Source organism: Schistocerca gregaria, chromosome 4 (assembly GCF_023897955.1).
Source record: "Schistocerca gregaria isolate iqSchGreg1 chromosome 4, iqSchGreg1.2, whole genome shotgun sequence".
Lineage (NCBI taxonomy): Eukaryota > Metazoa > Arthropoda > Insecta > Orthoptera > Acrididae > Schistocerca > Schistocerca gregaria.
The window spans coordinates 170,187,622-170,201,490 of NC_064923.1; the positions used below are offsets into that span (position 1 = coordinate 170,187,622).

General features: G+C 42.9%; 1 protein-coding gene across 1 annotated transcript in view; it reads left to right on the forward strand.

The window, feature by feature from the left end:
* The window catches only part of LOC126267503 (nephrin-like), an 880,351-nt gene that overhangs the window by 839,677 nt on the left and 26,805 nt on the right, over window positions 1-13,869 (forward strand). Inside the window, exons 12-13 of the mRNA XM_049972800.1 lie at window positions 9,358-9,618; window positions 13,326-13,465. Coding sequence (XP_049828757.1) covers window positions 9,358-9,618; window positions 13,326-13,465 — 401 coding nt within the window. The remainder of the gene's footprint in view (window positions 1-9,357; window positions 9,619-13,325; window positions 13,466-13,869) is intronic.

Consider the following 13,869-nt stretch of genomic DNA (forward strand, 5'->3'; position numbering starts at 1 on the left):
TATACTTGTATCATATGTTCATTGTCTTTGGGATGAAGATATTACACTGTCAATTGATTTTTGCGCTATATGACAATATGAAGAAATGGCAAAAGCCAACTAAGCTATATTGCATTCTACAACAGTAATAAAAATAATGATTATTATTATTCTCACTATTATTATTATTATCTAAAACATTAAATACCTAGCTCATGGGCCATTTTCCCAGCAGCTATGGATATATTTTTTGTGTTGGTCGCAGTAAACAGTTTGATTTCATGAACTTCATATGAATTACTGATTTTGGCCGAAGTACACTGAGGTGACAAGAATCATGGGATAGCCACATGCACACATACAGATGGCGGTAATATTGCGTACACAAGATATAAAAAGGCCGGTGCATAGGATATTAGTTATATACTCTCAGATCATTCTTGTGAAAAGGTTTCCTATGTGATTATGGTCGCACGACTGAATTAACAGACTATGAATGCGGAATGGTAGTTGAAGCTATACGTATGAGACATTCTATTTCGGATATCGTTAAGGAATTCAATTTTCCGAGATCCACAGGCAACAGTATGCCTAGAATACCGGATTTCAGACCTCTCCCGTCGGACAACGCACAGGCCGACAGTCTTCACTTAACGACCGAGAGCAGCGGCGTTTGATATAATGGCATAAATCAATGGCAGACGCGATGAACCTACCTGTTTTGGTAGTGCGGCGAAATATGGTGTTAATGAGTTATGGCAGCAGACGGCCGACGCTATGGGCTCGTGACCATATCAGTTGCACCCAAGACGACTGGAAAACTGTGGCCCGGTTAGACGAGTGCAGATTTCAATCGGTAAGAGCTGATGATGGGTTCCGAGTGTGTTGCAGACCACACAGAACCATGGACCCAAGTTGTGAACGAGGCACTGTGCATGCCGGTGGTAAGTCTGTAATGGTGTGGGTTGTGTTCACTAGGTACAGGCTGGGTTTTGGTTATGTTTGGCTACTTGGAGACCATTTGCAGCCGTTCATGGACATCATCTTCACAAATAAGGATGGAACTTTAGAGATGACAGCGCATCATGTCACTGTGCCACAACAGTTCGCGATTTGTTTCAAGAGCATTCTGGACAATTAGAACAAAAGATTTCGTCACTCAGACCGCTCAACATGAATCACATCGAACATTCATGGTACAAAATCGAGAGGTCGCTTTGTGCACCAATTCAGCATCGTTAATATCTTCACAATTATGGACCGCTATAGATGCAGCATGGTTCAATATATCTGCAGGAAGCTTGCAACGATCTGTTGACTAAATGCCACATTGAGTTGCTACACTATGCCGGGAAAAATGAGGTCCGCCTCAATATTAGGAGGTATTTCGTGACGTTTCTCACCGCCCTGTAAAAATGATACAAACTGTAGACTAGCAATGGCAGAAAAACTGTTTGTGAAGAAAAGATATTTTTTAACATGAAATACAGATTTAAGTGTTACAAATTCTTTTCTCGTGGAATTTGTATGGAGTACAGCCACGTATGGAAGTGAAACATGGACGATAAACAACTTAGACAAGAGGAGAATAGCAGCTTTTGAAATGTGGTGATACAGAAGAATTCTAAAGATTAGTCCATTAAATCACGTGACTAATGAGGAGGTACTGAATAGAACGGAGGGAAAAAGAAATTTGTGGAATAACCTGAATAGAAGAAGGAATCCGTTGTTAGGACACATTCTAAGTCATTGAAGGCGTCACCAGTTTAGTAATGGAGGGAAATGTGGGGGGTAAAGATATTAGAGCTAGACAAAGAGATGAATGCAGAAAGTAGATTGGGAGGGATGTAGGTTGCAGTAGTTATTCAGAGATAAAGGGACTGGAAATGATATAGTAGCATGGAGAGATACATGAACCAGTCTTTGAACTGAAGAAGACAACAAAAAAAGCCTCATTTGACAGATTTATCGCTGAAATGTAATTAACTCATTCAGAGCTGATATTTCATATGAAGATAATAAGATAATGTATCTGTCCTCATATTTTAGTTTATTTATTAGAAATTGCCATACATAATTACTCAGAAATATCGCTAGATATTTCTAGAGAAATACATTTAATGAGTATGTATTAATATTATGTCTGTTCACAACCACCTTTCAATATAGTAATTTGTTGATATTTTACCCCAATTGTTGCTTGTTATAAAACCAGTAAATTATTGCTGTCTTAAACTGAACCTAATCTTAGTGACTTAATTATTATGAAACTATATCATGAATATCTCTTTTTCAGTCTTCTGACTGGCTTCATATGTCATATGGCCCATCACGAATTCCTCTCCTTTGCCAGCCATTACATCCCACAGTATAACCTGCGACCTAAGTCCTCTGTTATTTACTGCATATATTCTAACCTCTGTCTTGCTCGACCGTTTTTACCCTCTCCAGCTCCCTCTAATACCATGTAAGCTAGTCCCTGGTATCTTAATAGATGTCCTAACATTCTGTCCCTTCTTCTTGTCAGTGTTTTCCATATAATCCTTTCGTCACTGATCCTGCACAGATCCTCCTCATTCCTCATCTTATTAAAAAATCAGAAAAAATGATTCCACACTAAATGAAATGAATGTCTGGCATTGTAGGCCAGGAGGCCCAATGCGGATAGTTTTGGCCGCCGAGTGCAACGCTTATTTCAGTCGACGCCACATTGGATGACTTGATATGGTGGTGGTGAGGATGAACTGCAAAAACAAATCAGTTCATTGAGAACACCATCTCACGTTTTCTTAGTGTAGTGGCTTCCAACACAGTTGCAGCAAGTTTCATTAGAAAATCTGTAAGGTTTTGAGGAAGACAACCTGCAGTCTCACAGCAAAATTTAATATTTAATATCTAATAAATGGTATAAAAAATTTAATTTTGATGAGTATGAATACAGATGAGATCCCTGTACAAATGTAGTGGAGCTCTAGATGAGAACTACCCATAAGAATTTCAGTAGCTGTTATAATTGTATTACTACACAGAAAGCATATTATGTAAACTCTTTGTAAATATGTAGAATTTGCAACAGATTATTCACATTTGCAGTTGGACTGGAAATACATAAAGTTTCCGCGATATTTCGGATATCCCAATGGCCATCAAAAGAAGAATTCACATGTTCATTTAAAATACTTAAAACATAAGTCTAATAACTCATGGCACCAATATACATATCTAAAAGCGATGGAATTATTACAAAAGTAAAAAACATATAGGGCTTCCTATTACACCCAACAAATTAAAATGTGTATTTAAGAATTTTTAGAAACTACTATATACACTAGCAGATAACATCTAGCTTTTTCACAATGTGAAATGCATAGATACAAAGTCGCTCACATCTCACATTATAGGATCACAAGCTTGCTTGGTAACAAATTCCATGCAGATAATGTGTGCAGTAGTCTTAGCTGAGGTCATTAGTAAACACAGATGCCATTCATTTAGAATCACATAATTAACTCCTATGTTAGAAAAATCGAGCATAAGGTTTTATATTGCATACAGCCAAGACAGTCTCTCATGCATTAAGAAAATAACATCAGAATCAAAATTACCACTATGCCAGTGCCTGTTATTTCTTTCTTCATAGACTATTTTTCTGCTAGTTGTAATATTACCAGAAAAGACACAGAGACTGTGTTTACCTAAGTCAGTAGACTAAAAAATTAATTATTTTCAGAACTTGTTATGATCATAATTATCACGACTATTCACCAGGCATTTTTGGTGCAGTCCTATTATGTGACTGAAAAAGCTACTAAGTCCAGTGACGACCTAGTATTTCCAACTGTCTTCTTTTTAAGTGTAGAGCATTTTAAAGGCTATTCGATTTTCAAGGCCAACATAATGTAAATAATAATAATAATAATACAAAATTAGTAGTCTATACTTTAATTTAATGAAGCGCAGTATTTATAAATTTATTTATCTTCAGAGCAGCTATTAACTGGGTAACAAACATCCCTGTGTTCTGAGTTGACTATAAATAATGAATAATTTATTTGGGTGCCAGCTTCCGTATACAGTATGGTAGAACTATTTTTTTTTGTTTGAATTTCTGTTTCCGATAACAAATAGCTAATACCAAGTTCCAGTGGCTAAATACAATTACAAAACAATGAATATTTCATTCACTGTAATTAAAGCAATAATTTACCCTCTATCTTAATATATTTATTTATTTATGCATTTATTTTACCTGGCAAGATTAAGGCCTTCAGGCCCTCTCTTACACCTAACAAGGCATACTCAGATTGAACGAGTTACAGTTTCTACATAACATTATGGACAACCTTATTCCTTTATCGTGTGTTTCAGATGTAGCTCTGGGACAAATAGAACATTACCAGCCGGCCGCGGTGGTCTCGCGGTTCTAGGCGCGCAGTCCGGAACCGTCCGACTGCTACGGTCGCAGGTTCGAATCCTGCCTCGGGCATGGATGTGTGTGATGTCCTTAGGTTAGTTAGGTTTAAGTAGTTCTAAGTTCTAGGGGACTGATGACCACAGAAGTTGAGTCCCATAGTGCTCAGAGCCATTAGAACCATTTTTCAACATTACCAGCCATGCTAGCGAAGACATACTTTCGAGAATTTACCTTTAAGGTTAATGAGTACTCACGGCACAATAACCTCGTGATGAGAGAATTCTTAGCGCTGTGTCCCAAGGGGAACGGCGACGGTTGTTGCATGTCCCTGGTTATTGGCACAAAGTGGTATCCTGCCCCTGGTGCTAGCACCAAACTGCGGCATTTGTTATCATCATTTGTGAGCGTGAGCAAAATCATCTGCAAGTTGCCGCAGAAGTTTAGGTGTCTCATATCAGGCTTAGCGACGATGTCTCTACCACTAGGTGACTGTGTCCCCTGGCTTTCTGTAAAATTTACTGAGGGCATTATTATCCATCTTACTCTTCATCTTAGATACCTTGCATCACCAACTGAGCTGTGCAACAGTAACTTCCATAGCTCACACATAAAACTCTTTTTCTCAACGCTTACACACAAGCATTGTCTTTAGTTGTAATTAATTCACGTGAAATCTGCAAACTTTGTATTCTGCTGAAAGGCCCAATGTGTCTCCGGTAGTTTTCACGCAGTAATATAGCCTTACCAATACTCCTTACTCACTTACAAAGGAAATAGTAATTGTCATAACAATAATGATAATACACTCCTGGAAATGGAAAAAAGAACACATTGACACCGGTGTGTCAGACGCACCATACTTGCTCCGGACACTGCGAGAGGGCTGTACAAGCAATGATCACACGCATGGCCCAGCGGACACACCAGGAACCGCGGTGTTGGCCGTCGAATGGCGCTAGCTGCGCAGCATTTGTGCACCGCCGCCGTCAATGTCAGCCAGTTTGCCGTGGCATACGGAGCTCCATCGCAGTCTTTAACACTGGTAGCATGCCGCGACAGCGTGGACGTGAACCGTATGTGCAGTTGACGGACTTTGAGCGAGGGCGTATAGTGGGCATGCGGGAGGCCGGGTGGACGTACCGCCGAATTGCTCAACACGTGGGGCGTGAGGTCTCCACAGTACAACGATGTTGTCGCCAGTGGTCGGCGGAAGGTGCACGTGCCCGTCGACCTGGGACCGGACCGCAGCGACGCACGGATGCACGCCAAGACCGTAGGATCCTACGCAGTGCCGTAGGCGACCGCAGCGCCACTTTCCAGGAAATTAGGGACACTGTTGCTCCTGGGGTATCGGCGAGGACCATTCGCAACCGTCTCCATGAAGCTGGGCTACGGTCCCGCACACCGTTAGGCCGTCTTCCGCTCACGCCCCAGTGGTGTCGCGACAGGCGTGAATGGAGGGACGAATGGAGACGGGTCGTCTTCAGCGATGAGAGTCGCTTCTGCCTTGGTGCCAATGATGGTCGTATGTGTGTTTGGCGCCGTGCAGGTGAGCGCCACAATCAGGACTGCATACGACCGAGGCACACAGGGCCAACACCCGGCATCATGGTGTGGGGAGCGATCTCCTACACTGGCCGTACACCTCTAGTGATCGTCGAGGGGACACTGAATAGTGCACGGTACATCCAAACCGTCATCGAACCCATCGTTCTACCATCCTAGACCGGCAAGGGAACTTGCTGTTCCAACAGGACAATGCACGTCCGCATGGATCCTGTGCCACCCAACCTGCTCTAGAAGGTGTAAGTCAACTACCCTGGCCAGCAAGATCTCCGGATCTGTCCCCCATTGAGCATGTTTGGGACTGGATGAAGCGTCGTCTCACGCGGTCTGCACGTCCAGCACGAACGCTGGCCCAACTGAGACGCCAGGTGGAAATGGCATAGCAAGCCGTTCCACATGACTACATCCAGCATCTCTACGATCGTCTCCATGGGAGAATAGCAGCCTGCATTGCTGCGAAAGGTGGATATACACTGTACTAGTGCCGACATTGTGCATGCTCTGTTGCCTGTGTCTATGTGCCTGTGGTTCTGTCAGTGTGATCATGTGATGTATCTGACCCCAGGAATGTGTCAATAAAGTTTCCCCTTGATGGGACAATGAATTCACGGTGTTCTTATTTCAATTTCCAGGAGTGTAATAATCAGGAGTAATAATACGAATGCACAGCAACATACATTATTACATACTCTGTATCAAAAGAGAGTAAAAAACTGAAGGAAATTAAACGTCTCATGCAAGAACGTTATTCTGTTTCGCTATTACTATATGGTGCCCTTCCTAAAATATCCAACAATATTCCCGTAAAAAAAGCTAACTTAACCTACACCTTAACATGCAAAGAAAACTGTCCAACAAAGTTAAAGGGTCGCTTTCTTTAAAACCCCGTTATTTTCTCTCCCAACGCAGAAGTATCAAACTTAGTGCGAAAGCACTTACAACCTTCCTCAGTAATATTGTAAAAGCATGGCATTGTGCGACGCCAACCCCGGGTTAGTCACCGGTGCAAGCAACATGGTTTCATCACGTGAAAAAAGATAGTGCGAAGCACGGAAGTTCACGTGAGATGTAACGCTTTCAACATTCCACAGATTTCGAATGCCGCCACATGTACTAGTGTCGAGAGTGCTGATTTCGTGCCGCCATGTAGGGATTGGTGGATGGATGTCTCTACAAAAAGACAGTTTTGAAGTGCCCAACAAAGACGGGCTGTTATCACCGGGGGGAAAGGGGATTGGAGGGGGGGGGAGGGAGTCGTAGACGGACCCTTCGTAGTTTAATTCACACTTATAGCACCCCTTTGTGCACCTTTGTGTATACTCCACAGTAGGGTGCGAAGGAGAAGGAGTGAAAAAGAATCAACACCCTTTTCTGCTTGGGATCACGTCCAGATTTCGTCTAATAGTTGTGAACGCTCGCTACTGTTTCCACCATGTGTACGGGAGCAAAAGAATTCAGTCACACTACCTTCCAGAGAAGTGAGATGATATTCTATGTGGTTGCAGTCCTGCTATATACCCAGTGAAACGTTGGACCGTTTGGGAGTGTCAGAGTTCTCAAGGACGTCGTCCTGTTACATGTCGCAGTGCAAAATAACATTTTCGACCGCGAAACGTATGAAAATTTACGCCATTTATGACACCTAATGTGGCCTCTTTGTTTCAATTCAGAGCAGCAGTTTGTCCAAAAGATCATCGGCCACACATAAGAAAACTGCATGATTTCATCACAGGGCATCGCGTTTTTGACCCCTGCCGTACACGCATTAAAGGAAAGGCTGAAGTATGGGCAAGGACAGGAGTGAAGACTTTTCAATTGTGTGAGGCTTTCGTGGTGGCGTTGGGCGGAATTGTGGTGAAATTCGCTGCCAATCTGAAGCCATTAACCAACTTTGCATCTCACATGAACTTCTGAGCTCTGGCCAGTATATTTGAAGCGCCCCGAGAACGAGGGTGCCTTCGCAGATACTCACTAGGCGACTTCTAGCCTAATTCAGAATTTATGTGCCAGCCTTCACAACCCGCGGCTCTCTTAGTGACGCCATGTGGTACAATAGCAGTAAAAAGAAACAACTAGGGGCGCCTAGCGGCGTATGTTTGAAGTACTGATTGGTTGTTTACAGTATTCAGATTCTCCTAAATTTTAGATAGCGCCTCGTATACTTCACTCCCAAATTTGAGGTACTGATATTCTGCAAGGCGTTAAGTCAGCTATTTGTTGTGTATACATAGTAAGATCATCGAAAAAAAGATTAATCACTGCTAGAAAAATCATTACAAACATCATTTAATACCTTGTAATTCCACAACTGAACTTGATGACAGCTTGGATTCGATTAGCTGGTGCACATGGTTTTGCTAGTACAGCGCATCCATGTTAAGTAACTCGCTTAGAATTTGATCCTGCAATTACAGCAAATTTCGGGGATGCTTATGTAGGTGTTTTACCCACCGTTCCCACATGATTCTCAGATTCCCTATTTTGTCTAAGTCAAGTGACTTTGTAGGCTAATCGAGATGTAGTAGGGCGTGTTCAGGAAACCAATCACATATTCTTCCAGCCAGGTAAAATTTGCTGCTGTGATTTGCAAAGCAGAGGGATCAATAGCAAAATACCAGACAGATGTTGACTGAAACTGGCTTGAACCTGACACAGCACACATTACGGATGAAATTTTTCATTTGGTCATCGGTGCACTCGACGACGTGCTTCATTTGAAAATAAGCAGGAACGTGATTGATCAGACTGCATTTCGCTCTCTCACGTTCCAACATTCAGTTACTGTCCACGTTAGGTCATTTCTAGACCAGTAAAGACGCATTTTTGTTTGCCTATGTCAGCAATGGGCTCTTGTGAGGTGATCTATTGCAAATCTTCATTGCCTGCAGTTCACGCCACAATGTTCGATCTCTAACAGATGGGGATGGACTTCGTTCAACGACTGCAGAAACTCTTATCGGATTTGGAGGAGATTTTTATTCCCAAGCCATGAAATGTGTCTGGAGTTGCTATCAGTCCGAAACGTTTCTGACCAGTATTTTGACGTCATGCTTTGCAGCCACGTTTGTTACACAACTTCTTGTATACACTTTTAACTTCACGTACACTATGACCATAGGCACGGCAAAACACCATTGCCCCTTCTTGTCACCTTATCATGTACTTACATTTACCCGTGTTTGCGTACAATATCCCCTTGAAACAAAACTGTCTCGCTTGCAGTTGAACACTTGATACGATGAATGCACCATCTGTAAACCTTTAACGGTGTGTGCGTGCGCACTGGGGCGACAAATTTTTCCTACGGTGAGCTTATGGGAATGAGTGAAAAGAATTTATGTTTCACTGTAGCTGTTTATTCCTATAGAAGTGACTGCACTGACGTTCACTGTACGCAGGGGAGGTGCCAGTGCTGCTGGAGATGACGGCGGCGCTGTGGGCGGTGCTGGCGGTGGTGATGGTGCTGTTGGTGCTGGCCGTGGTGGCGGCGGTGGGGGTGGCCAGGGTGCGGAGTCGGAGCCGGGCGCGCGGCAGCGGTTCGCCTGCCCGCCTCGCGCTCAAGAAGAAGGCCGCCGCGGCCACCGCCGCAGCAGCAGCAGCAGAGAACTCGGACAAGGATGACCGCAACCCAGACGTTGTGCCTTCGCTAAGCGGCGACTGTGAGAGTCCATTACAGCCATTCCTTAGTCTAGATCGTAGCTATATACGTCATACGTTGAGTAATTCGTTTTATTTAACTGCCGCAGTTGTAACACCGGTTCCCGTTAGATCACCGAAGTTGAGCACTGTTAGGCACGGATGGCACTTGAATGGGTGACCGGTCTGCCGAGCACTGTTGACAGGTGGGATGCAATCAGCCCTTGTGACGTAAACAATAGCTACTTCCAGAATGAGATTTTCACTCTGCAGCGGAGTGTGCGCTGATATGAAACTTCCTGGCAGATTAAAACTGTGTGCCCGACAGAAACTCGAACTCGGGACCTTTGCCTTTCGCGGGAAGTGCTCTACCATCTGAGCTACCGAAGCACGACTCACGCCCGGTACTCACAGCTTTACTTCTGCCAGTACCTCTTCTCCTTTCTTCCAAACTTTACAGAAGCTCTCCTGCGAACGTTGCAGAACTAGCACCCCTGAAAGAAAGGATATTGCGGAGACATAGCTTAGCCACAGCCTGGGGGATGTTTCCAGAATGAGATTTTCACTCAGCAGAGGAGTGTGCGCTGATATGAAACATCCTGGCAGATTAAAACTGTGTGCCCGACCGAGACTCGAACTTGGGACCTTTGCCTTTCGCGGGCAAGTGCTCTACCATCTGAGCTACCGAAGCACGACTCACGCCCGCTACTCACAGCTTTACTTCTGCCAGTACCTTGTCTCCTACCTTCCAAACTTTACAGAAGCTCTCCTGCGAACCTTGCAGAACCACCACTCCTGAAAGAAAGGATATTGCGGAGACATAGCTCAGCCACAGCCTGGGGGATGTTTCCAGATGCTACTAGCAGCTTATAGTGTTTAACAGGGTGGTCTTTAGGTAACCCAGGCCATCGTCATCGCCATAATCAGTTTTCTGCGCTAGGGCAGATCTTCACCTGTCGTTCTGCCTGTAGTTCTGTCATTTGCTAACCTCTTCGTTTCCTTGTAGCTTTTTTCGATCCTTATGCTATCCATCTATCCACCATATGATACCATCGGTGTCCCCTTCTTTTTTCCGTTCACCGTTCCTTTCATAGGACCCATAAGTAAACACACTCTTCTCATCCAATGTCCAAGCTGTCTTCCATCTTCCGTATTACCTTTAAAATATCTCTTTCCTCATCCTTTTTAAGACTTCATTTATCATTTTGTTCTCGTTTAAATCCATATCTTAGATGCTTCTACTCATCTTCCTTCCTCTTTCCTAAGTGTCCGCGTTTCAGTGCTGAACAGTGCCACTCTTCATAAAAGCACTTCGTGGGTGTCTTCCTCAGGTTACTGCCCATGCACACACATAGAAGCTCCCTCTCTCCATTAAATACATCGTGGCAATTGCTATACACATTTTCACTTCCTAATTACATCTTGTTTCTTCCGTTATTATCCTTTCCAGATATGTGGAAGCACTAAGTTGTTCTATATCTTCCTGTCGTAACGTTGCAGTTGTTCTTACTTTTGTTGTACCTTTCCCCATACGTTTTATCTTTTTCTTATTTACTCTTATTCTGAATTTTTCACATTCCTTATTTAATTCTCATAACATTCCATGACCAGTTCTTTTCCTCCCTGCGAATAATGCCGCATCACGCGCTAATCGAATGCTTACTTCCTCCTGCCACAAACCTGTACTCCTCTTTTTCGTTTCTGAATGATAAGCTCTAATTATATATTAAGCAGTATTGGTGAGAGACAGCAGTCTTGCCTCATTCCCCTTCCAGTTTTGCTTTCCTCTGTCATGTAGTTCCCAGGGGCAAACCAAAAAACAAATTAAGAGGCTGATCTCATGTACTGACGGACACGAACCGTGAAGAAATGTGGAGGTTGGTTGTAAAAAATCGCATTAAATCGCCGATAGGAAAGATTCATGTGTTCCAGAGTGCTACCAGCAGCCTATGTACTCGTAGTACAATGACTGTGTGTATGGATTTAAACGTACCATATCCTTGTCTTAGAGTTTAGTGCCAGATGTGCATTGTTTCTTCCTTACAATGCAGAGACAGTATGAGCGTGAAACTACACCCTGTCACAAAGCAGTCTCTTTGAGGCAATAATTTGTTGTTAATAACGTTCATGAATAGGAATGGCTTGCCCAGACTCCAGAGTTGAAAAAAGTAGAACACTTAAGGATTGAGTTAGAACATCGACTTCTATCTAGACACCAGGATCCAACATTACTGGCATTGGTTCAGGAATAATGGGCTGCCTCTCCTCCACAGACTCAAAAAACCTCATCAAAAGTATCCACAGCAGTGCTCAAGCTCTCACAACGGCGAAGAGTGGAAAACACGTCATGTTAATGTGGACTTGTGATTGTGCAGATATTTTTAATCAAATAGTGTGCAATTTTCGTGCAATGTGACTTTTGTTATAAACTAGAAAAATAGTAAAGCACATGTAATTGGAAATAAAAGCAATTTAATTTTTCAGCATGAACAATTTCTTTTGTAGGAAATACGTGTCCATTTTCTTATATTTCCGTTCTCTCTTCTCTTCAAAGTGCGTTACATAGGTTTCTCTCTGATGAAGTGCTTGTCGTATGTCTCAGCGAAGTTACCAACAGCACTGGCGCATCATGTTCTCATTCCAACGTCCATGGTACCATGCTTCCTGCACTTTCATGTCTTGATGGAAGCACTTTGTTCTGCACTGACAGCTGATATCATCCTTATTCTAAGGGGAATACTCCACGTCACGAGCCAAAAATTTAATCTTGAAGCTCCTAAGACAGCCTAAACTCTTGATCTCCTCAGCACCTCGGTTGCTACAGAGTTGCCTGCGAAATTAATAACAGCCCTTTAAAATGATTCACTCCAATTCGCAACCATTTCCGATTCAAAGTTAAAATCGAACAGCGCGTCCCGAATGTTAAGGTCCTACAAACACACCATTTTTCCATTTCGCTTACAATGGATGAGCAATTTAAGTCATAGCGAGTTGAAACACTTTGTTAGTCTTTCAAAAACGGATTCATTCCTCTTAAGCGAATCGGCGAGATGCAGCGAAAAATTTAGGAAATTAGCATCAGTAGCGTGTCGTGCAAGTTGAGAGTTTGGGGCTAAAGGGAGGTATAATAGGGTAGTGCTTCCAGTTCCGGTACCCACTCCGTCTGGATGGCGTGATGGTCAACACATCTGCTCGGCAAGCTGGGAACCCAGTTTCGGATACTGGTTCGATACAAATTTTAAATTTGCTCCATTGATACAAATCAGTGCTTATTGGCAAGCAATATAATTAATTCCTCTGTGTCCTGCCTATTTCATTCCGCTAAAATTGGTGTGCAGAAGTTTGTAATAGAGTTCTTCTGATCAAAAAAGGGAAATATACAAATAACTCTTCACAGTATTTGCGATATATACTAACCAGTGCATGTTCAACAACTGCAATCTCACCTTCATACTCTTAACAGTGGAAATAATATATTGCAATAAATATCATTGGTTAAGATGTGTTTTTGAGTAAAGAGTATCGGTTGTAAAAACTGGTGCGTAATATTACTTTTTATTGTCACAATTGGTTTCAGCATATAGCGGCCACTGCTACACTTTCATAAAACTTTCATTCGTCTTTTTTCTGTGCCAAAAATGTGTTTTCATCTTTATGATACGCTGCGCCACCACGAATCGTTCAGAGCACTCAGACTGTCGTGGTTGATAAAATTGTTGCTCCTACACAGGGTCAGAGCCGGAGGCAGCTTCATCTCCCAGAGGGACTCCGGTTGCGCCCGATCCAGAGCCGCCGCCGCCGCGGACACAGCCGCCCCCACAGGTCTTCAGCGTCTGCTCCTCCACCCCCGACGCTTACGTGCCCCACCCGGTATGTTAGCTTATACTTAACCCCCTCGTCCATTCAACTTGTTCAGCAATACTTTTGATTCTTGACTTGTTCACTTCCAAATGGAATTTGCTCCTGGTAACTGCCACTCGATCTGGATTTAACACTGATCGAACTTGAGTACTGACTTTGTCCAGGTAATATGGAATTATTAATACTGCATAAGAAAGATTTGTTCAGTGACAACCAGCAAGTGTTAAGAACTTCAGAAAATAAATTCATAAGAATCAGCTGTTTATTATAACCAATATGTCTACCACTTTCGGTCGTAGCTCATTGTCACAGACGTACTCTGATGAAGATACATGGCTATAACCGGTACATATATAGATCTATAACAAAACAGCTCAAAGTAAATAATGCATTTTCTTATTGAGTAATAAGTC